At 39.3% G+C, this 24,787-nt stretch overlaps 2 protein-coding genes across 10 annotated transcripts in view; both read right to left on the bottom strand.

The window, feature by feature from the left end:
• The window catches only part of pawr (PRKC, apoptosis, WT1, regulator), a 97,444-nt gene extending 92,616 nt beyond the window's left edge, over positions 1-4,828 (bottom strand). Inside the window, exons 1-2 of one of the 2 annotated variants that reach the window (XM_041781116.1) lie at positions 4,693-4,828; positions 3,758-4,445 (exon numbers count right to left, since the gene is read on the bottom strand). In XM_041781116.1, coding sequence (XP_041637050.1) covers positions 3,758-4,324 — 567 coding nt within the window. In that variant the 5' untranslated portion in view covers positions 4,325-4,445; positions 4,693-4,828. The remainder of the gene's footprint in view (positions 1-3,757; positions 4,446-4,692) is intronic. The other variant, XM_041781117.1, reaches the window with a different exon arrangement.
• An 11,217-nt stretch (positions 4,829-16,045) lies between these two features.
• ppp1r12a (protein phosphatase 1, regulatory subunit 12A) overlaps positions 16,046-24,787 on the bottom strand; it is a 98,654-nt gene continuing 89,912 nt past the window's right edge. For 4 of the 8 annotated variants that reach the window (XM_041781124.1, XM_041781129.1, XM_041781130.1 and 1 more), the window contains one exon: positions 21,014-21,277. In XM_041781124.1, the coding sequence (XP_041637058.1) occupies positions 21,140-21,277 (138 nt within the window). In that variant the 3' untranslated portion in view covers positions 21,014-21,139. Of the gene's footprint in view, positions 17,747-21,013; positions 21,278-24,787 lie in introns of those variants that run through there. The other 4 variants (XM_041781127.1, XM_041781126.1, XM_041781131.1 and 1 more) reach the window with 2 other exon arrangements.

Below are 24,787 nucleotides of genomic sequence, written 5' to 3'. Positions count from 1 at the left end.
AAAGAATGGACAAAAAAACAGACGAGATGAACGCAGAGTACGGACTGAAAGGTTCGTCCATGTCTGTATGCAGTTCAAACGTGGAGCATAAATGAGGCTTAACTGGAGTATGCTGCATGGCTCCCTCTGCTCCTCACTTAACCTTAAATGAGAACTGTTCTGGTGGGAGGGGCAAAGCACACACTGTGCTGCAAAGCAAAAGGCTATGCTCCATTTACAATTCATGGTGACGAAAACAAGGTATTTGGTTTTCAGCACACTGATCTTCTAATCTTGATTATCTTTTTTTCATCATCATGGAAAGTTACTAAAATTAAAACTTGATTAATAACCCTGCACTATCATCTATTGACACTTTTTGTTATATCTGGTAAGAATGTCAGATACTTGCTGTTCAAGTCTCTGATTTTTCATGATTTAATCAAAAGCAGAGAAAAAACACTTGACTTTGTGTACTTTTAGCAAGCAAAATACAGAAATATACCCATGGTTTGCCTGTGCAGATAACCTCGAAAAGCCACAGCTTAGCCAGATAGATTCCCTGTCTGTCATCAGGTGTAAACATCTTGCAAAGTCTCAAGCTGATCAGTTTGGTTAGAGAACAGCTGGACCAATCAGCATCATTTGAGTAAGAGAGTGGTAGCTATGGGTGTGGTTGACCGGAGGCGACTGCAAGTCTGTAAACAATGGCGGCCAGTGATGAGCAGCCGTTTTATCAGAACTGGACAACATTTCTTTCGTAAAAGAGCCACATTGAAAGCTTTTCTTTGTGGAAAAGATGTTTTTACTCCTCTCCCAGCTGGCTTCAGCAAAACTGATAGTGAAGAATTGTGTATTGACATGACAAAAAGCTTGGCGGGCAGCTGTCGTCCTTGGCGTCGGCCTAGTAAGTCATATCTTTTGTTGCTCTGGTCAGCCTGTGGTCAATGTGACAGACAGAACATCCATCCACTTAATATTTTTAAAGTTCTGCCCTTCCCAAACACCGTCTATGGGGTGTTGCCTAGATGGATTTGAAATATATCCAATGCCATGGGTTTGGGAAACAGTCTACCTGGTATGTCAGGTCACAGTGCAAATAGATGCCATTAAAAAACACAACGTAGCATGCCAAAAAATGCCTCTCTTGAATTTGCTGTTTTTCTTTCTCATTAGGGTTACAATATTCCAAGAAAGGGTTTTGGACATGTTGCCAGGCAAAAAGACACCTTTTAAACACTTAAATTCAGTCTCTGGTATGAAAATATTTATTCTATTTGTTTATTTACATTTTGTTGTAAGCACAAATGCTAATGAACTTAAAAAGTGATACCTATACTCGTAAAAAAAAATCAAAAGAAATGCATCACACAAAATTTAAGGGATGTATTCTCCCAGTTAGTCTGTTTCATATCATATCAAAGTAACAATTTTATCAGGCTTTGAATGAGAATTGAGCAGCCAGAGGAAAGATGGTGGAAAAGTACAGTATGAAACTCTGAGCCAGAAGATAGCCAATGCCAAAGAATCGGGAAAGTTTTCGACCACAGAAACCAGTGTCAGACTTTCTCTTTCTTTATTGTGTGTTATTATGGTTCCAGTTTAGTGACTATTACATAACTACAAATGAAAGTGCACCGCCCACTACGATCACACACATTTATCCATCTTGTCATGTAGTCCAGCTACCATATCTGGGTCCTCATACCCCTGTAAGTCCTTTCAAGTAGACATCAGCCTACTGAAAGTATCTCATAGATAAGCTGCAGACTCTGGGAAATTCCAACAATCCACACTGAAGCCAGAGCACTCCAGTCGAGATCAAAGCTTCCAGTTATTTCCCTTTGCCACACTAACACAAATCAGCTCACAACTTCATCAGATTACCTCCCACCTCCCCCAGTTATAGCCCGTCCGCTTATTTTACTGGATAATCGGCTGCCTATGGGCTCGATCTAACATATTTGGCACTGCCCAGAAGTGCTGAAGCCTGGTATTACAGGCTGGCATGTGACCAGCTTTCAAACGGCTTTGCTCGGCACTGCTGAGCACCTAATAACAGGATGTGGAGCACCGACTGAGGAACTGGTCAAACTCCAAGTTGTGCTTCCCTGAGGGCATTGAGTTTGAGGGCTAGATGGGAAAAATGGTGGTTATGAGGCACTACTAAACTTATCAAACCACCATCACCTTGACACATAAACATCCCCTCCATAAAATAGTTGATTTTGAGTGCTTTAGAAAGTATGTGAGTGTTCATAATGACAAAACTGGTGAAAAATCCTTCAAACCAGAGTTCCTGCATTTGTCTGAACCACAGGAATTAGGCAAGTGTGACATGTTTTTAATTCAATAACAATGCACAATCTAGTGCAGCCACTAGCACCCTCCCCTTTCTCTCTCCCTCTCTCTCCCACATCTCAGAGCTGCTTACATTTCTCTCGCCACGGAGGGTCGATTAAACCAGACACATGTATGGGAGGAATTTGGAGCCTTTTGGACAACAGCCTTGTTTTATATGTGAAGTATTTATGGATTCACAGCACGCGGGGAAAGTGTGTTAAAGGGAGAATGTGCTCTTACATGTTCCCAAGATGTTTAATAGGAAAGTCTGCCAGTAAACCTGAAATGTATGAAGTTATAAAAGAGGGGAAAAACAGTAAAAACTCACCCTAAAAGGGCATCAATTTATGCAACAATAAACTTTTAAGCAACCAAGACTGTACAGTATTTTGTCCCTTTTCACTACAGATAACCCCTGAACTGGCTCCTATACATCTGTCTGGGTTTTGATGCTTTTTATTTATTTAATAGTTAAATATGTTAGCACATGAATTCAAGAATATGCCCGCTAGATAAGAGCCAGACCAATACATCGAGTTGGCCTGACTTACAAATGATGTAAGCTGATCATAAATGTATGTTTAAGGGTTAAAAAAAGAGGCCCATGGAGCTGTGCACACACATCAGATTGATTTACATTGTTTAAAGCACAGTATAGCATCATAATTTCACATGTGATATGGAAAAACATTTGCAGTTTTGCCAGAAAAAGCATGTACTTTCTCTTATTTCTGATCCACAAAATATCTTAACAAATAAAGCATAAGGGCCTTTAATAGAAACCTGCTTTTATTTGTCAAACATGCAGCAACCTCAGGCCAGTTAAGGGACTTAGCCTTCGATCTGGATGGGATTTTATTGGAAATTTTGTTGTATTGAGGGAAAAAAAAATGGGTTTGCAACATAAGATGATCATAATAGGTTTGGAAATCAGTGATTGGCATTAGTCCTACACTGATAAGATATATTAATCTGAACTTAATGGCTGATTATGATAGGATTGCAGCAACCCTATGCTTCTTGATCACAAAAAATATCCACTTTTAAATATAACCATTGCAACTCTTGGCTCTTTTTCCCCAACTAAAAATAAATAAACAAACAGTGGTAATTTTTAACCCCTAACTATTAATATAGGCAGGGAGAAATCTATACAGGTCAAGGTCCAAGCTTGAAATACCTTCTGATGTAGTGAAAGGTATAAGGTAGAACAACAAGTGTCATCTCCCTATAACCAAAGCAGCTGCATAAATGAGTAAAAACTGTCTGCACTACATAAACAATCCTTTATTCTGCGTTAAAAATGCTGTTTTGCATCTTAACACCAACCTCCAGCATCCCTGTGGAGATAACAGCTGGGAGAAAATGTGCTTTCCCTGCAGAGAAACCCATTTAAACTGTCACATTAGCATTTAACATAAGCGTATTGACTTACCTCGTTGGATGGTATGCTGACAACACCTGTTGATCTCCTCTTTTCCCTCAGCTTCCTCTTCTCGATCTGCCCTTTGCCCTTCCTGGCACTGGGACCAGAGCTGCTCTTCTCCTTCACTTTGCTGGATGGTGATGGGCTCTCCTTGTCACTGTCATTGCACGCCATAGGGCTGGAGTCTGGGGATCCACACTGAGGCTTCTCCATCTGCTGAGGCGGGGCCTTCTTCAGGTTGCCACCGGGGGTGGCAGCGAGGTGGTGGGCTGGGTGGTGCGTTTCCTCCTCGGGTCTCTTTAGAGCGGAGCCGGAGGAGGACCGAGCCACCGAGCAGGGAGACGGGTGGCAGTTCCCAGTGGGGGCGGTTCTGTCCGGGTTGTTGCTGAGCTCGTTGCCCGGTGGAGCTGCGTGGCGGCTACTGTTGTTGCTGCTGTTTGTGTTGCTGGCAGCCAAGGGAGCCCCAGTCGCTGCGGCAATGTCCCCCAGCATTTTGGCTCTCATTTTCTCCCGTTTTGCCTTCCATTCCTCCAAAAAGTCTGTTGTGGCGTTTGACTTAAATCCGCCTGTTGCCATGATCCCTTTTATGTCCGTAAAGTTAGTGGAAAAAAAATTAAAAAGTTAAAGTTGGTATGAACTTTCAGCTCTCTGCTCTCGTCCTAATGGCACCGCATTCCTCAAGTGATTAACTGTGGTGCTGTTGACAGGTAGAAGGCAAATAAAAGTCAGCCAAACCACAAAATAAACTTTCTTTTTGGACTTTCTGCCTAAGTTTCTACGTCATCAGTGTCAACATCAATAATAACCGTTGGCAGCTAGCTTAAATGCATTTTAAAAAGCAACTTTCCGCGACTCACTGACATTTTTTCCCCTCGTTAAAGTTACTGAAAGTGTGCCAAAGTTCGAAAAACAGAATAAAAGTGAAATTTCAGCAGTAAACTCACCTGTTTGGAGCTGTTTCAGCTGCTAAACTGTTCTCTTCGGTCCAGCCAGGTGTGCCCGCGGTCCGCTCTGATGAATGGCGCTAGTCTCGAGCGCTGAGAGGCGCTGCGCTCACGCTCTGCCCTCTGGCACACCGGCGAATCCGGAAACTACCGAACAACTCCGAAATAAGCCGAAGCAAAGATGGGCTCGGCTGTTAGATAAAGTCGATGTTTTTGTCCTTTAATGTTCTCTGAATGAGGGTTTGTGTTACTTTTATGGGCGTTAAAGTTATTTTACAGAATATTTGTCATACCAGAGCAGACACTGAATGATTGATATCATGATTATTGTCCCGCTGAATCGTTTGAAATCTATAAATACACAGTATAAATTTAAGAATTAAAAGTAAAATACATTTAAAAGTCCAAAATATTTTAAAGTTGGTTTTTCAATCGTATAGAAAGTTATGGACGTTAAAAGAGACACATTAAATTGAGTTTAGTATGTCTGTAGTTGTTGTAAACAACAGTAGTCTTTTGTCTTGTATTAATAAACCATTTAAAACTTCTGAGATCTACGGAAGCCCTAAAGGGCCATTTATTCACATATATTCTTTACTCCGTTTTCCTGTGATAATGGGCTAAACCAACTCATAATCACAGCAAAACAAACGTTATCTCGAGATAATGACAAAAATATATCAAGATCACGAGAAAACCAGAGTTGTCATCTCGAGATCAGCATTTTTTGGCTTTTTATTATTATTATTATTATTATTATTATTATTATTATTATTATATTATTATTATTTGTATTTAGAACATTTTTCATCACAAATTATTGAATTCCAGTGTTGTTGTTTCTTTGCCATTGTTGTTGATTTGGGGATTTGACATAATTAAGCTGTGGAAATTAACAAAAAAAACAACAACAACAAAAAAAAAAAAAACAGTGTAAATAGACTGAATAAAACAAAAAGGAAAGAAATAAAGATTTGACATTATTGGCAAAATAAACCAATACAATTCTTCAGTTCTAGTTCTTTATCTTTTAAAAAAGAATTCTCTTGCTGATGCTACTCTCATCCATACTGAATGCATAAATTGGTTTAGTCTGCAAAGTCATACAGTTTATCTGACCTCATTCAAAAGATTCAAGTGACTAAACATTGGATCACCATGTGTCCCCAAACAAAGCAAAATCGGGATTTCAGCAAAAACACATGGTTGTCAATTTTCCTTCGATTTTTTTGGGCTGGTCTCCTCTTAAATCATATTCATCTTCAGTATATATTTGTAGCAAACTTGATTAAATAAATACTTGATTGAGAACATGCTTACTGAAGTAATTATTTAAAAACATATCTAATATCTAAGCACATGTTTAAAACACCCTCATTTTGGGTACACCCTTAATATAGGTACTTGATAATGTACATAATTAATTGAGTACATACTTGATTAAATACTTACTTACCAAAGTTCTTATACAGGCACAAACTTAATGCTGACTTGAATTTTTCAGAGCATATTGCATACTATTTAGGTAAATACTTGATGAAATACATACTTGATTAAGAACATACTTGCTTAGGTGCATGTTTACTGAATTACTTTTTTAGTATATCCCTTATACTCCCTTAAATATTTATTTGGAGAAAACTTATTTTAGATAAATATTTAATCAGATCATACTTGATCAAGCACACTTAATTGAATACATAATTGATTAAGTGCATACTTACCCAAGTTCTTACACAAGTAAAAACTTACTGCTCACTTTGGTGTATATATTCTGAGCATATTGCATATGTATTTAAGTATATATGATTGATTAAGTGCATACTTGATAAAGTACATAGATACTGAAGTACATATGTTAGAACATATCTAATACTTGAAAATATATTTTGAGGAAACTTATTTTACGTAAATACTTTATTAAATACATTCTTGATGAATCACATACTGACTGATTAACTTTTCATAGTACATATATTATAATTAAGTATATATATGGAGCATATGTGATCAGGTACATACTTAATGTAAGTACATTCTTGATAAAGTATGCACTTCATTAAGTACATGCTGGATCTAGTACATACTTAGAAATGTTCTTACAAAAGTGCATTCATTGTACTTATTTAGGTTTAAGTTTGGAGCATACTTATTGCATACTTATGCAGGTACATACATCAAGTACATGATTGAATTACGTACATGCTCAGTGAAGTATTTATTTTAGTACACATCTATAATGAAGTATTTTTTGGTGCAAACTTATTAAAGAACATACTTGATTAAATACATAGTTGTTGAAGTACATACTTAATTCTTGATTAAGTATATACTTGATTAAGTGCATACTTACCCAAGTTCTTACACAAGTACAAACTTACTAATGGCTTGTGTATATTTTCAGAGCATATTGTGTTCTTATTTAAGTATGCACTTAATCAAGTATATGCTCGATTAAGTTCATACTTGATTTCTTGGTTTCCTAATTTAGTGCATACCTAATACTTACTTAAGTATACATTTGGAGCAGGCTTATAGTAGGTACGTTATTTATTATGTATATAGATGATGTACATACTTTATTAAGTACATACTAAACAAAGTTGTTAAACAAATATGTACTTACTGAACTTCTTGAGTGCATGCTTAACACTTACTAGTATAGACTTTTGTTTGATACATGATTTATAGGTACTGCGTAGGTACTGTTCAAGTACTTAAAAGTACATTCTTACTTCAGCACTTATTCAAATGAATACTTACTAACTGTTTAGGTGCATACTTATGATAACTCATACTTAATCGAGGGCATACTCAATTTTATATGAACATACCTTCATAAATGTGTACATTATGCACACATACAAACATAAAATTTATGGATTTCTTTCATTGAAGAAACTAACACATTAGGTTACACTAGCTGCATGGTGTGACCAATTTTTATCCTTCTGGCTTTAGATGAATTGCACCATCAGAGTGCAACATGTCTGCGAAAGGCTCTTTGTTGAAGATTAAGTTCTCCCACGCAGATCTCACAGACTCCCTGAGGCACCCAGTGACTCACCCAACCAGCTCTGAACAGAGGGGAATGTCTGGATCATGCCATCAGACATTCTGATGAAGACACTTTATTCCAGGTAGGTTTGAGGACACTATGAGATGATTAGCAGGTTTACTTCTCGTTCTAATGATCTTATGGGTTAAAAAACGAACAGTTCCTGTGAGGTGAAACATCCTGCACACCTTGACTTCTCTCTGTAGCTTTCCACACCATTAAACCCCTCCATTTAGTGTTCATTTTAAGTTATTTAATACAGGAATCTCATAGTGTGATCCATATTCAGTATATATACAGTGAAGGTTAGGGTCACTAGGCCTCATGTTCATCTCTTGCTTGTCAATATGATATCTTAAGAACACTTAGAGGGATTTTCTTCAAACTTAGCACAAATTTCCACTTGGACTCAAGGATGATCTGGGCAGATTTTGAAGCTTATAGGTAAAAGGTCAAGGTCATCAGGCCTCATGTTCATCCCTAACCAAGGTATTCATGAATCACACTAAAACAGAAACTATCCCAAAAGTCTCCACCTTAAATTCTATTTAAATACTCAAGTGTGCCTTTTAGCTCAGGTTTAACTGTTTCTAAAATCCAAGCACATAATCAGCGTCACTATTATGCCTCCTTCTGAAGCTTTTCTGTATGATAAAGCAGGCTTAAAGCGATATAACAAGTCTAACACACTGAAAGCCCCCGCTCCATTGCAATAACTCCATCCTTGCACGGTGTGTCATTACCTCGCTGTATGCACAGGTTTCTCCACATGTGGTGATTTAAAGCTGCTATATGGTCAGAAAGCTAATTCCACACAAGGATAATAGCACTGTAAGTTAACTTCACTGAAGGTTACGGGCCTTGTGGGGGTAGATTTGTGTGCATATTGCCTCCCAAGGGTGCACTGACTTTCAGGTAAGTTTATCATTCCGAATATACATCTAAAAAGACGCCTCCTGCCTTTTAATGCACCTATTCGCTTGGAAATATGACGCCCATCTACATTCTACCATTATCTCTGCATGTGCCAATGCAGCTGCAGCTAATGAGAAAACCTGGGTGGAGAGAGAGGAGGGAGTGAGGCCTCTCCTGGACTAAAAATAAATCTCTGCACCCAGGTCACAGTGCTGCATATTTAGCATATTTCTGTCTGCACTTGAGGAGGAAAAAAGAGGGAAGAATGAGGGGGCACAAGGGTTGTCGCTGATTGTTTCCCTTCATGCCAACACAAACTATTTAGCATTCCTGTAACAGATTCCCAAACTTAGCATGCTTTGTTTCCATTTTCTTGAATTGTTAAGATTCTCCTCTTAGTTTTCTTTTACTAAACGACCTCTTCATGCCTTTTTCTAACCCCATTATATTTGCAGTAAAGTGGAAAAATTTAAATAAGCACAGCAGTAACCTGAAATTCTTATTAAATAAAACACTGTGTAATAGCCACTCTTGCATTCACACGTTTTCATTTATTTGTTATGTTCTTGTCCAAGGCTATTACAGGAGGGTAATTCTGTAGCAGGGAGCCTAAATTAAGAGCCCACTCCTCCATGAAATTGTTTATCCAAGAGTAAGCAAGTATTCAAGCAGTTTCTCCCACAGATGGCAAAGAAGGCCAGCAGCTCTGCAGCAAAGACAAGATAGACTAGGAAATCTTGTATTCAGGCAGGTAAGTGAACGAAAGATGGTAGATAACGTATCAAAGTTCCTATTTTTGGAATAATAGATGATTAGCAATCATGAAATATTAATTAAGGCTCATAAAGAAGACAGAAATGAGGGTTGCAACAACATTTGAAATCTAGCTCAGGTTCCTCCCATTTATTCATTCAGGGCTTTATGGCAGAGTGGCCAGACCTCAGTGCCAAACACATCAATGTCCAGTTGAAGTCTGCAAAAATGCACCTGAAGGTCTCTCAGACTGTCTGATAAAAGCAAGACTTAACTGTTTGACCTTAATTCTAAACTGGAAGAAACCAGGCACCAATTATCACCTGCCCAATACATCCCAACTGTGAAGCATGGTGGTGGCAGCATCATGCTGTGGGGGTGCTTTTCAGCAGCAGGGGCTGGGACACTGGTCAGGGTTGAGGGGAAGCTGAATGGGAGGTGTTACCCTCTACTTTCATGCTTTATGCTAAGCTAAGATATGCTAAGCTAACCAGCATCCAGCTACGACCAGGTATAGGAGCATATGCTGGTTTGGTCCTGTACTGCTCTGGCTTCCTGATGGTCGGCACCAGCTCTCCAAGCCGACCCCTCTGCAAAGCACCTGGCTGCCCACGCCATCTGATCCAACCCACCTGGGCCTGTGCACCCAGTATGCCGTAAGCCAGATCAGGCCCTGTAAAGCATGCAAGGGGCCTGCAGAAGTGCAGCTGCTGCGCCTTTCATTAGCAGCTGACCCTTCCCATCCCTGTCCTCCTGAGCACGTCAGCATTAAAACGACGGGCTTACGAATGACACTCATAAATGCACCAAAGAGAAGTCATCCAAAGGAGTCCAGCCAGTGGTGCCTCTGGCCATCAGTCAGTGTTCAGGGCCTTACTACTCTGACTTTCATCTGCATGCTCAGATACTGGGAGCGCTGCCTTGCCCAGCGAACCCATTGCACCATGTGAGAGGCCAGGCAGACCTGGCACTGCTGTTCAGCTTTTATATGATTAGGTAGTGTTGGATCTGTTGTTGACTGTTAAGTTTTATGATTTGCTTCTTTGTGAGCTGCTTCAGCTTGACCTTGCTCTATTGACTCAGTCTAAACACTTCAAGGTCGATGATTTTTTCCATGCAGCTCTGTGGGGGTGGATCAGCTGGCGTAGTCACTTTATAATCACCATAATAAAGTCATAATGCCACACTGAAGCACATCATCAAGTCTGCAGGGTTTGTTTTCTGTCCTCTTCTTGCTCCTTCAGCAGCTTTAAGGTGGGTTAAACAGACTCAGGTCAGCATTACATACAACATATATTATTGTTTATTAGATTTTAGATGTTTTAACACCTCTCCATTCATATCTATTCACCAAAGATCATGCTCTCCTTGAATGAACTTTTAAATGACTTCCAATGATGCACTCAGACATTTAAAAGCAGCTCAGTCAAAAACTAAGAGACGTCTCTATATCCTCTTTTCCAGAAGCATCCACTGCAAAACTGCGACGCTTTTTTCTAACCGAGTGTGTTTGTCTTTGTTTCAGCCACACACTCGAGCTGTCACTTCATGGAGACGCCTCCATTTGTCATCGTTTGTCATCTCAGAGAAAACCCTCGCTGCTGTTTGTCCTGAACGCCGGCTGACTGACTGAGGAGGTTTCTGCTCGTCGGCTGTGTCTGAGTCTGCTGCGTCTGTGTGTTTGTGCTGTTGGGTTTGAAAATTGAACTTAGGGAGGAGGGAGAGAGAGGAAGATTAGACCACAGTGGGAATAAAAATGAGCGGTGTCTGTGTGACATCAGTTGCCAACATCTAATTTCTTCTTTATGGATGATTTCCAGCCTGGAGAGGAACATGGAAGAACAGAAGACAGCAGCCAACCATCAGGAGCATTTTTAACATCTTTGAGGAGTAAAAAACTATTGTTGCTCACATTTTAAAGGCATCAGATAAGCAAAAAGATCAGTAACCCTTTACAATAAGGTACATGAAAATTGGCATAGGTACAAGGTAAAGAATGAGAACACAGCTGCTGGTTAACAGGTGTTAATGTAGAATGAATCACTTGTTAAACAGGGAACATATGAGGAATTAACTGTTTAATAACCAGAACAGAATAACTTGCTGACTGAGGAGGCTGAAATGTTGGGATGCATGTCTCCTGGGCCATAAACTCTATATACTTTGCCGAGGTCATTTTCACACCTTCAGATACCCTAAAGGGGCCTACCAGCTCTCTCCTCATGATTCCCCATGAAAACATGACTCCACCATCTCCTTGCTGACATTGCAGTCTGCAAGCCTCTGGAGGATCTTACACCTTGAGGTTCATGGGACTCCAGGGCCAACAGCAGCTTCGAATACCTGTTTGCTGCTTTGTAATGCCATTTTAGCAGCTGCTCTCTTACTCCGATGAATTTGTCTGGAAGAAACCTTTCTCATTATGCCTTTATCTGCACGAATCTGTCTGTGCTCTGAATCAGCCACAAAGTTTTTCACAATACGATCATCACTATTTGCACTATTTGATGCTTTCCAGCACCAGAGAGATCCTTTTTCTTTCTCATATTGCTTGAAACCTGTTTATGACACTAAAATCCAATTTGCATGATGATTTGGAACGTGCTGTATTTGTAGCATATATGTACAACAAACAGCAGAAATGTAGTCTCCAATAAATAAGAGATTTTAATGCAATGCTCCTGTCTTAGGTAATGTTAGCATGATAAAGTTTGCATTTGCACTACCTCTATCTACAGTTGTCATGCACTGTTAGCAAAACTGTAGCAACAGAGCATGCAAAAGATTCTGAAAGTTATCAAATTCATTCATAAGACTTCCCAGGTTGACAAACTCTCTGTTTTTACATTTGGAGAGGCTCCAAATAAATAAACCAACATGTAGAAGTAAACCTGCTGTGTCATTTATCATTGAGAGCAGATGCAGAATAAAAATCTGCTTAAACATCTGAACACAGTGGGGTACAAGTTGCTTAAATGACAGAAACTAATCGCCTCATGTTGCCCTTTCTGCCTTGAAGCCAGGCAAACACGACAAAAAAGCAGCATTAATTCAAACCATTTGTTACTATAATTACACTGGTTGACTTTTTAAGGCCAGGGATCTGTGTTTTTCTGTCTCTGTGAAGGTCCTGATGGAGACTTTGTGCTGGGGATGGTTGAGGAAGCATGTCCATATCACAGCACAGACACAAACCAGGCTTCCTAACCACGTGCTGAGGCAATGGAAAATGGAGAGGCCAAACACTTTTGCATGACTTGTGGCAATTATTGCAGATACCAGCGCTTATCCCTGAAAAGCTGGATTGAAATATTGCGGGCCTTCATCACAGGATTAAAGAGGGGGCCACAGCCGGTGAGATGTGACCGACAATACATGAAAAAATAATGACAAATCCACCAAAGTCACACAAATCCCATAAATAAGTGTCTGATTTAGGGGTGAACCGCTCAAGTCCTCGGTTATATTGTGGTAGTTTATGCATGTTTTCTCTCTGTGCTGCACTTTATTGGTTAGAAATCTATTCAAAATCTGCGATCTGGGATCAGAATAAAAAGAAAGTGAAGCTGTGCAGATTTGAAGATGAAGAAATGTTTAAGGTCAAACAGGATATGGAGAGAAATAAGGCTGCACATCGTCACACAAAGTGACAGTATTTGCCTCCTGATTGCATACTTTTTATTTATACTATTGTAAATACTGCACAATATGACAACTAAACCCTGCACTGTTGAGCCACTTAAGATGTACATCAAGTTAGAATGAGGAAAATTCCACTTTTAGTGCTTTAACAATTCCAGTCTGTAGTCCTGGGATGCTCACGGTGTAGTGTGATTTGATACAGTGGTAAACATACTCCTGTCCCAACTTCTTTGGAACATACTGCAGGCATCAAGTTCAGAATGTGTGTACATTTCCAAAAAAGAAAGCCCAAGAAGGTTTCACACTTCAAACTTCAAAATTGGTCTATTGCTGTAACAGATTTGAAAGTCAATCCTCTCTTTTTCTTCACATTTTACAGAACACTCCAACTTTTTTTGGGAATTGAGGTTTGCAATAAAACCCCATTTAACAAGCTCTCACAGGTTCACGTCTGCAGAGGATTGTGGGTCAGTGGATTCCAAAAAAATAAGAGCTTAATATCTGGCAAAAAAACAACCGGATAAACAAGGGCACTAGGGGACTTCTTTGGGATTCTGTGTATCATTCACATTTGGGAGGCTACATAATTCTTAGTTTACTAAACAGCATTTAAGACCTCATCATGTTATTTTTGTTAATATTAAAGACAGAGAAAATGATCTGCAGGGTTCTTTAGGTCAATATTTATCTAAATGACGTGCAGCTGGAAGAGCTGAATGGGACCCTTAGTGTTGTATGTTTATGGCGCATTTATGTGAGTGAAATGTCTGGTGCTCTACTTGTTCTGAATGGTGGGAGAAGGGTGATGAGGCTTTTTAGCACAGGGGTTTAAAAAAGCATCCCCATCCTTATAAAACTGTCTGAAAAGCTGTGCACCATCTACTGGTATGACTGGGCGTAGCAACAGAGAGCAGCTCTTCCACTGAACATGCAAAAACTATAAAATGATGCTCAGATTCATGCTGCATTTCCTACACTTGAATATGTCACAGCCTGATTTGAAACCTGAAAATCTCCGGGAACCCCAATACATCAATGAAATGGGACTTAAAGTATTTACAGCCATAGTTTACCTCAAACACAGAGAAATTTAGCACCAAAACTTGGTGTTCAGAGACATTAATGTTGCCAGGAAAACCACCTTTATTTTGTTAATATCCATCTATTCAAATGAACTTTGTGACTCTGCAAACTTCCCAAGAAACGTTGGTGTCTAAAAAATGTCACTTGACGCGAGTGACATTGTAACAGAGAGTCACTAGTAAATGTTGTTTAGATCATCTGGACAGCTTACATGTTTGCTAACATCGGTTTTATTGATCAGTTGTTCCTTTTTTTTAAAAAATCTTTTTAACATCCATATCCATTTCAACTCTTCTGACAGCTTTAATTCCATATAAACCTCGATGTATTTCATTGTCATTGTGGCTTTATTTTGTACCGTTTTGTTTCTTACATTGCTGCTATTACATTTCTGAACAACCCCAAATCCAAAAAGCTGGGACACTGTAAAATGAAAAAAATAAATAAAATAAAAAGAGGATCTAGTAATTTTCAAAGCTTATAACCCAATATTTTCTCCACAGTAGAACATAAACAACATATCAGATGTTGAAACTGAGACCTTTAACCATTTCAAAGAAATATTAGCTCATTTTGAAATTGATGGAAGCAATACCTTTCAGAAAAGTATGGACAGGGCAGCAAAAGGCTGGAAAAATAAATGGTACTAATGAAAAACAGCTGGAGGAGCATTTTGCAACATATTAGGTTAATTTGCAACAGGTCTAATATGACTGGGTATAAAAGGAGCATTTTAGAGAGGCAGAGTCTCCGAAAAGTAAAGATGGGCATAGGTACACCAATCTGCGATAAACTGTCTATAAATGATGAAACAATTTCAGAAGAATGTTAGCTAACGTAAAATTGTGAAGACTTTGAATATCCCGCCATCTAGAGTAAATAACATCATCAAAAGATTCAGAAAATCTGGAGAAATCATTCAGTAAGGGGCATCCGGTGGCACTGCATTGAAAAAGGCATACTTCTGTGCTGGAAGTCTCTGCATGGGTTTAGGAACACTCGACACAATTCACCGGGCCATCAACATGTGCAAATTAAAGCTGTATAATGCTAAGAAGCCACCTTCAAGCTCATTTAAAATGGGTTGAGGTAAAATGGAAAACTGTTCTGTGGTCACACGAATCAAATTTTTAAATTCTTTTTGGAAACCATGGACGCCATGTCTTGTGGACCGAAGAGGAGAGGGACCATCCAGCTTATTATGCTGGCACAGTTAAAAAGCCTGAATCTCTGATGGTATGGGGTTGCAGTGGTGCCTATGGCGTGGGCAGCTTACACATCTGGAGAGGCACTATCAATCCTGAAAAGTATATTGGGGTTTTAGATGTTCTTTCAGGGAAGGCCTTGCATATCTCAGCAAGACAATGAAACCACATCCATCACAACAGCATGGCTTGACAGTAGAAGAGTTCAGCTGCCTGCATCATAAAACAAAAACCTAAATAGGAATACCCAGGACTGTTGGGCAGATAGATTCCTACATCAGACAAGAATGGGACAACATTCCTCTCCCCAAACTCCAGCTACTGGTCTCCTCACTTCCCAGATGTTTACAGACTGTTAATAAAAGAGGAAGGGATGCTACATGATGGTAAACATGGGTCTGTTCCTACTTTTTTAGATTTGATGCTGCCATCAAATTCAATTGGAATTGGGCTTGTATTCACTGCTTATCTATTTTTACTAGTAACATATGTAGTTATTTTCTCCTTCTTCTTATTTAATATCTTAACTGGATAGTCAGATAAATAAAGAAGAAGAAACACCTGAAAACACAAGCAGATTTCACACCAGTAAAAATGTGCTAAATACTTGGATAATCCATTCCAGAGGAGATCAGTGTAGATGAATAAATGCCATTCATGATGATAAAACTCAATGAAGCAAATAATGAGACGTGGGAACTTTACAATGTACAAGTTTATTTTTAATGAACTCTTCAGTGGTTGGTAGTCACAGCACAGCTTGCATGTATTAAGCCACACACCTATTTTACAAGATGACGGGAAAAAAATAATAATAAAGAAAAAAACAAACAAAAAAGTCTAAACCAGAGAAGATGGTCATCAATCCATCTGCAGTGACTTTTTCTTTTTAAACTTCTTTTTACTAAAATATCCTTAAAAGGCCACTGAAATGCATAAAATGTTCAGATGCATGAAATATTTGAAGGTGGCGATTTTGCGTTATAACCTGACATCAAGACTCCTGGCATGGCATCGACAGTGCATGTAGACATTTGTAAAAAGGACTGGGTTAGCGAAGATACCTAAGATAGTCTTTTTTTTAAATGGATTTTTTAGTGACAACACCTCGGCTAGAATACTACAGCGTTTAAAAAAAATTCCGAAACAAAATTAACAGCACTCTTCCAAGATACAATGAAAGTGAAATGTGATTATTTCTTTTTTTTTTTAATCTCACGATTATGTGGAAAAGAAAAGCACTGAACACTGCTGCCTTTCTTTGTGTAAAGAGAGAGGCTCTACTGTACTGTATCCGATGTTTTTAGACTATAAAAAGAAAATATAAGAATTAAAACACACCTTTTTGTCCTCTGGAATTTGTATACTTTTAATAGTAACAGACGGGAACCATAAACGCATGCCATGTGCTGGTCTCAAACAAATACATACAGGTATATACAGCGTCACTCAGTACCTGCTAAAACAAAAAGTGAGAAATACAAAGTATAAACTGACTACACTACAAACTTAAAACAAAAAAAAAAGAGGAGGAAGGTGAGCGATGGAAGCGGTGGAAGAGTGAAAAAATCCTACGTGTGATGGACTCATCATTAAAGCATTAAAAAAAGAAAAGAAATGCATATTGCACATACAGTGAAAGCTTAAATTCCACCAGGTCCGCCTCTTTTTCGCTAAAGCGAGATTCAACATTTTTCCCTCTTGGAGGAAGACACACAGAGGTACAAAAAAAAAAAGGAGGAGGGTGCGTGAAAGGAGGGATAAATAAAATAAAAAGGAGCCACGAGGTGGTGAAAAAAGACGAGAAGTGGCACTTTAAGGAGGGAGGAAACCGCACAGCACACAAGGAAGAAGAAACAAAATAAAGAGGGATTGTGGCACAAATAAAATCAGGTGTCGGATAATATCTGTCGTTCAGTGATAGCCGAGAGAGAAGAGATCGATGCAGAGTGTTTTCTCTTTATGTACAACTAAGGCTTATTGGTTAAATAGTTCTCAGGCTTTTCCCGCCCCAGACGATGCTTTACATGCTCGTAACACGACCCCTTTTTCCTTTTTTTGCTCTGTAAACTCAGTGATTCTACCGGGACTCGATCAGAAATAGACGAGGATGGATGGATGGATGGATGGATGCTGCAGCAAAACAAAAAAAGGAGCAAAAGTTTGGAGAATAAAAAAAGGAGTCTCTGATGTCTGTTGCAATTAATATCTAAATGTGCAATTCCATTAGTCACTGCCATGGGGGACTAGAGGGGGGGTGCAGAAGACGAGGATTCGGGGGGGAGTTCTGGGTGTAAAAGGAGGGTGTGTTCTACTTGGAAAGCTTGCTAATGACTCGAATGAGCGCTCCGTTCTCGTCCTTTAGTCTCTGGTTGTCGGCTTTCAAGTCTGGGAGCATCTGGAAGGAGAGAAGAAAGAGAGAGAGAGAGAGAGAGAGAGAGAGAAGCTTAGACAAGTCTGAACAGTGTTGGTGGTTCAACCAGCCATGCCGGTTTGACTAATGTGTTAATAGCAGCCTGCTGGAGTCACACAGCATCTCTCCTCTTTGGTTTTGTCCTTTTATTTTCTAAATAATTGTTTAAAGAGAGAGGGGGGAAAAGCGGGCACACCACAGGCCAAAGATCCTGAGAAAGCCATGCAGAGTCTGACCGGCTGCTCGCTGGCAGACGGAGAAAAACGCACAGCAGAGAAATAAACAGGGTTTTACTTAAGAAGGTGTACGGAAGCCCTGAGCGGACATATATCAATAGATTTTATTGTGCAAGTAATCAGTGGGAAAGCTGAGAGCATTCACACTATGGTTGTTATATTTTTAATTCTTCTTCTGTAGATTTCTTGCCAGGTTTCAACTCTAACCCTTTTCATACGGACAATGTTCCAATATATTTCTGTTCAGCTTTTAAGGACATTATTGCTATGACGTTTCACATTTCTCACTTTGATACTTTTTAAAACATTCAACCTTAACTGAATTTTTTCCCATTCTAATGAATAGGAATATTCTGCAAATTTGCACTCCCTTCAACTACTTAAAACTAAATTCTTAAGTTATTTTAACTATTCAACAAAGCTCTTTTACATTATTTTTCTGCTATTGATAGTTTCTCATTTTTTTTAATTACACTCTTTGGATTTTATGCTATTTTCAACTACTGGAAATAGCAGCAGGGCTGTAAATAGCTTAATATTTTTCCACTTTTCAGCCATATTCTTTTGAAATGCCTCCTTGGGGAAAAAAAATTTAAATTGAATATTCAGCTTTCATTTGTAATTTTTCTGACTTTTCTGCACTTCTCCCACTGCATTTCAGCTCTCAGCATTCCCACTGGATGCAAGGAAAAGCATTTTTCTAGTTTTCAGTTGTTTTCTCAAGTCCTGTTGAAATCCCAAGAAAACAACCAAAACTAACTTGTTCTCAGGACAACTGGCTTTATTATCCCAAGAAACTGAGATAAATAAGCAAAGACTTTTTAGAAAACAACCAAAATGTATGTCAAAGGATAAAATAAAACGTATGGATTTATGTCCTCCTCAGGCTCCGTGAAACTGGTGCTATTTCAGATTTTTAAAATTCTGTAACTCCAAAGGTCTTAGATGTTTATTTTGTGGTCTCATAAGCATACTTCATTGCTATTAAGATATGATAAATGTTAACTAAGTTTGAAGTTACTGCAATAAAAACCTTACATTTTACACAATGAAAATCAATGCTTTATTTAAGCCTGATTTATACTTGTGCATAGAATCTGTGCTATGATTTATGTAGCCCTGATTCTTTGCATACAGCTCTACATGCATCTCATAAAACTGCAATTAACATCACAATGCTGATTGGTCCGCTGGGTAGCATCGGGTCACTGCCAGCCTCTTATTAATGTCTACCGGCATACTGTGTGGGAGATCTGCATGTCTATGTTCAGTTTCCTCAACCATGTCTCTCAGTGGTTGAACGAGTACAGAAAGTTCCCAGTCATTTGCCTATACTATTTCAGCAGCCTTACATAACATCCCTTTTGACGTCCCCATTCCTTTCCTCTTTGCAGTAACTGCAGTATTATCAACTGCTGCTCAACATTAGTGAGCTCAAACTCCAATACTGCATGCTCAGTTTCAGCTGACATTTCCTGTACACAAAGAAAATAGATGGGGATGGGAACTGATGCTATAACTAGTATAAAAATCCCACTGCTGACAGGCATTTAGGTAGAATATTGCAGACTGATGCACACAGGTAGTGCTCAAGATGGCTTAGGCCACTATGATAAGTTGATGCAGAAGTAGAAACCAGGCTTTACCGTGTTTACATTCTAACTTTTTAATGGATGACCATGTCCTTACAACATTTGGGTTGGTCAAGAGAATCTTGAAGTTAGCTGTAAGCTACCCTTGAGTTGATTGGTAACAAAAATGTTTAGGGAAAAAAATAAAATAAAAATGCATTTTGGATTGAGGAGGGACCTGCTGCAAAAACATACTGCATATCATAGAAAACATCAAGGAATTAATTCATATCATAACACTGTATGTCCTAAAAGTTAAATATGCAGAACTTTTGCACTGTAATGTCTACATAAATTATTCCAGCATTTGTATCTTAGTAAATTGGTCGACTATGTGGTCTGTGTAAGATATCCTTTGTTTTGTACTCTGTTGTCTGAAGTCTGCTGCTGGAAGTTGCCTCTCTGTTGCTGTATCTCATTCACCTTTTGTGCTGCTTAACTGCAATAGACCACAATTATTCTCTGCCACTGGCTGTGTGCTATTTTCCCAAGCTCCCCCCAATAACATGCAAACCTCATTTTCATCAGGGGGTGGGAGATGAGTACTAGCAAATCCTTCCAACGGTTACCTGCTACCCTTGACGTCATCTTTTGTTATAGTTTGAAATCCCCTTGGTGAAGGAATTTACATCCTGTGCATTTAAATCCTTCTATATTTGTTCTTACATACTACAGCTGATTTTTTAAACCTGGTTTAACAAAATACACACATTTTTTCCCCATTTTTTTGTAGAAATAATTCAGAAGTTTCTCTGTTGAAGGAAGTACTGAGCCCCCATTAAGAAAAATAATAAACCAACTTATCATTCATGTATTATCCAGGTCTGATGGGCACAATGCTTCACCTCCACATACAACCAGAAGGTGCATGCAGCTGACATATTTTCTAATTTATTGACTGATCATTCATCAGTCAGGTTCAAATTTGGGGAGTAAAGAAAGAAAGGGGAAAGAAAAAAACATTCAGTCTCTGAAGATTTGGACCAAAAAAGTTGATGCCAAATAAAGAAGCCACTTCATGCAAAGAAGCCAGAACAAGCCAAACTGAACAACTGAGCTCCTTCTGAAAGAAGCATCACATCTACATCTACACAGAGGACACTTTCCTTTACAGTACGCTGAATGTTAGAGCCAATTTCAGTAGGTTTAGTCTTTTCCTTAAATGAACCTTACCTGAGCTCATTTTATGGATTCATTTGAGTGTATAAGACACTTTTGGGGTGTTTTAATGTGTTAAAGGTGTTAATCATCACCTGCCAGTTGTTCTGTAAAAGGAGAGTGTCCTGATGTAAAAAAGACACCCTCCCCAATCTGAAAAACCAAAAGCTCTGGGGAGGCAGAGGGGATTTACAAAAACCAGTGGGCGGTTGGACACCTGCCTGTCTATGGGTGCGGGCAGAGCACGAATGGAGCATGAGAAGAATGAGGGTTGGGAAGGAGGGGAGAGGTGAAGAAGAACAGGAGGAAGGAGGAGAGGAAAAAGACATGATGGTGGACAGATGGACGTGGCTTTAGAGGTCGACGGAGGGCAGCTGGCTGCAGGCAGACTGTGTGAGCTTTGCCAAGACGCGGGACAGCGCCCGGTTCTCGGCCTGCAGCCGCTCTTTAACCTGCCGCAGGGCCTGAACCTGCTTTACCTGGGGGAGGTTCTGCAACAAGAACCACAACACAGGAGAACAGAGAAAAGGGAGAAGGAGAGGAGGGAGACAGGGAGGGGAGGGTGAAAGAATGGCAGGAGGAGGAAATGTGTGTCAAAAGAAGGATTAATGAGAGACAGGAGAGCGTAAATTAACAGAAGAGAGGGGAAAAAGGGAGAACAGAAAAGGAAGATTGTTAGAAAATGGGGGCAGATTTTTGGAGGAATGATTAAGTGCTTTTATTTTGTTGGCCTCAGCATGATGCTTGTAGATAGAACAGAAAAGTGACACAGATAAGATCGGCCAGCTGCCTGGCACCTAAAAATAAACACACTTTGTTATCAGCCATGAGAACAACACTCTGTTACTAGCATTTAATAGAATTTTTCCCTCTCTGTCCTCTTGGATTTTCAAGGAAAAGGGCATTTAATTGGCCGTCTGGTAAATGACATGTCAAAATGGATTAGAGGAGAGGCCTGAGATGTGCCCTGAGCAGAATAAGAGAGGCTCATTTGGACCAACATGGAGGTCAGGCAGCATAACGGACAAAAAAACAATCAAATCACAATAACAGTGAAGATTTTATAGACCCAATATTTTCATTTCAGCAAGGTGAGACAATGTGATGTGAAGTAATATATGTGTACATATATCACATATATTGTATGTGTACAATACATTTTTTCAAAGCTGACACAAGGAGCAGCCCACATTCCCATGTGCCAGCACTGTGCAGCATAGTAATCCACATCTATAGTATTCAGCTCTACACAGGAACTTTTAAAGTCCTATCAAGTCTTGCTTACAGTCTCTATGCTGTCACTCTTAGGAGCTTCGTTAAGTCACTTTACTCAGAGTCACGGTAGAAGAAGAACTGGTTCCAACTTCTTTTGACGCCACTCTCTGTCTCCCTGACGTCCATGCTGCAGCAAACAAATCAAATATTCTCTGAAGCTGCCAAGATTTACATGTGTCATCATCATGAGTCACTGAAATCCTTCTGACTGATTCAAGGACTTGGTTCTGCTTTTAGGGACCAGAATGTGGGTTTCAGTGGCCTCTAGTGGCAAGACTGGAGATTACAACAGGCTGGTTGAAGTCTGAAGAGCCTCTCTAGATCATGTTTGCTCCTTCTGGGATATTTTAGAAACCAGAGAGAGAATTTCAAGCAGAAAGTAAATGTGATATTCAGTGGAAACTGAAGTTCTGAAGCATAACTGGCTCTTTTAGACTTGTAGGAGATCCATGCAAAACTCAAAGGAGGCTTTCAAACCTCTCCCTATACATTTCCTCTCTGTCTGCATGCGTGCATGGCGGGTGTGCCACAAACTGTCTCCCAAAACTTGACGTGCAGAGTAAGAGCAGATTGTTGAGCCCTCCTACAGCAAGTCTGAGCCAATGTTGACTTACTAAACAGGTGTAACACCTTTTATCACTCAGCTCTGTGCATGATGTCACTTCATACAGGTGAGAGTGAGTAAGGAGGGAGTGGTTTGAGAAAGGCTCTTATCTGTTTTCTTCTTCTTTTGTTATTTAACTGCAGTTAAAGCAGCTGTGAGAGGTGCTGCAGCCACTGTCTAGGAGTAGTACTATATCACAACCAGGCTCTGGTAAAGGCAATGTACAAAATATAATTGCAAGATGAGACACATGAGTCACATGAAACCTTTTTTTTTGTTTTTTGAAAGATGAATGATCGCTTGATTTTATTCAAAAATCATGACCCATCCCTGCTAGAATCATGGAGGTGAAGTTTGGCAACCGAAGTGAGGTCACACCTTCTTAAAAACAAAATGCTCCTTTTTATAAAGACAAAACACAAATAGGCACTCAGTTTTATTGGAAACACAGCTCTAGATTATATACTATATTTTCATCAGTAGACCCTCCTTAAATCTTACACACTAGTCTTTCAGTTACCGTAAAACCTTGTGTATAACGCACACCTTTTCATAAACAAAAAAAAAAAAAGTTGGTCAATCCTATAGAAGTTTTTGCAGATGATGTCACGCAGCAGTGGGGGGCAAGAAGTGATTTCTGCATAGAGGAACACTACCAAAAAAAAAGGCCACGTCTGAGCGTTTATGATTATGCCAAGTGTAAAAAGTGAAAAAATAAAAAACTACTTACTCTTAAGCTACTTTTGTGACCCAAAATTTGGGAAATACTCAGGCAAAAATGGGAAAACGGCAGCACCCAGGAATTAAAAAAGCCCGTCTTAAGTCTGGACAAGTGTATGGTCCTTTCCCACAGTGGTCCTGTTTTGATCAGTACAGCTTTGTCATGGTTTTGCTCATTAAACTCTGATCTTGCCCATGTTTCCTCAGTTTATATCCTTCCAGCCTTGCTTGTTGTGATCCATCTCTTTTGAGAGATCAAGATCATTTGGCTCAGCTCTATGGCTTTTCATTTGGTAACAGTTTGTATTTTCAACGACGATAACGACGAAGGATGAAGGAAAGGAAACTGGCACTAAAACAGGAACTAGCTACTGTAGTTAACATTTATGAGCCAGCACATCTTTACTCTTACACTTACCCAACAAGGTTTATTCAGTTGACGGTTTCAATAAAAAAAAAAAAGTGACGAAAGAAGGATTTTTTTTTTATGTTAAAGGGGCTTCGCTAGCCTCTTAGCTCAGCACAAAACTCCCCTGAACTCTTGTCTCCCTTCATCTGGTGAGACAACACTATACAGTCTGCAGGACTGAGTAATGTGCAATATCAATCACCCCTTTCATGCCAGGTAAATCAGTTCAACTGTGCTAAAAATAACCTTTTTGTAAAGTTAAGGGATCATACTCATTGTATGTAGAAATTCTATGATGATAATTGCAAAGTGCTAACTTTCCTCCATTCCCATTCAGTCCTAATGGCTGTCATCCACTTTCTGCCCCCCAGCGGACATACAGGATCACATGATTGCAAACAACCTATACAGATGCGGTTAATCTACCTAACTGAAATGCTGAGACAAGTGTAGCCGCCACCAATGCAGGTGAGGCTGGCTAGTAGAGGTACTTTTTATTGACTTTTCTCCATCACTAGGTCATAGTTGAGCATTTATAGATAGCGAGGGGTTAACTGTTAAGAAAACAGATTTTACGGAGAGCTGTTCTGATTCAAAAGACTCCTCAATTACACGCAACAAGTGACGAGACTGTGTCTCACACACTCATCACAGGCTGAGCTCAACTACCTTATTATGACTAGTAAATGAGCAAATTCTATACTATGAAAAATGGTGGTGCCTAAAGAGCGACAAAGCTGCCAAAAAGTGTGGACAAAATGAGACATGTTGTGACTTATGTTCTAATTTCACAGTATTTCATGTTACTTTTAAACAAGAAGAAAAGCCCCTTAAAACAGACGTCTAGTCTATTACAGTCATAACAGTAGTTTTGATTTGCCTCTGAAGACGGCTGCAGCTTTACATTTTCTTAACCTTCATTGGATGGACACAATTTAGGTCACAGACATGTTTCAGGAGGAATCCAGTTTCCTTTCTCTTGTTTTTGTGCAC

This window comes from Cheilinus undulatus, linkage group 23 (genome assembly GCF_018320785.1).
Source record: "Cheilinus undulatus linkage group 23, ASM1832078v1, whole genome shotgun sequence".
In the NCBI taxonomy this organism is placed as follows: Eukaryota; Metazoa; Chordata; class Actinopteri; order Labriformes; family Labridae; genus Cheilinus; species Cheilinus undulatus.
The sequence above is the reverse complement of the archived record's forward strand: the minus strand, read 5'-3'. Positions and strand labels throughout refer to the sequence as shown.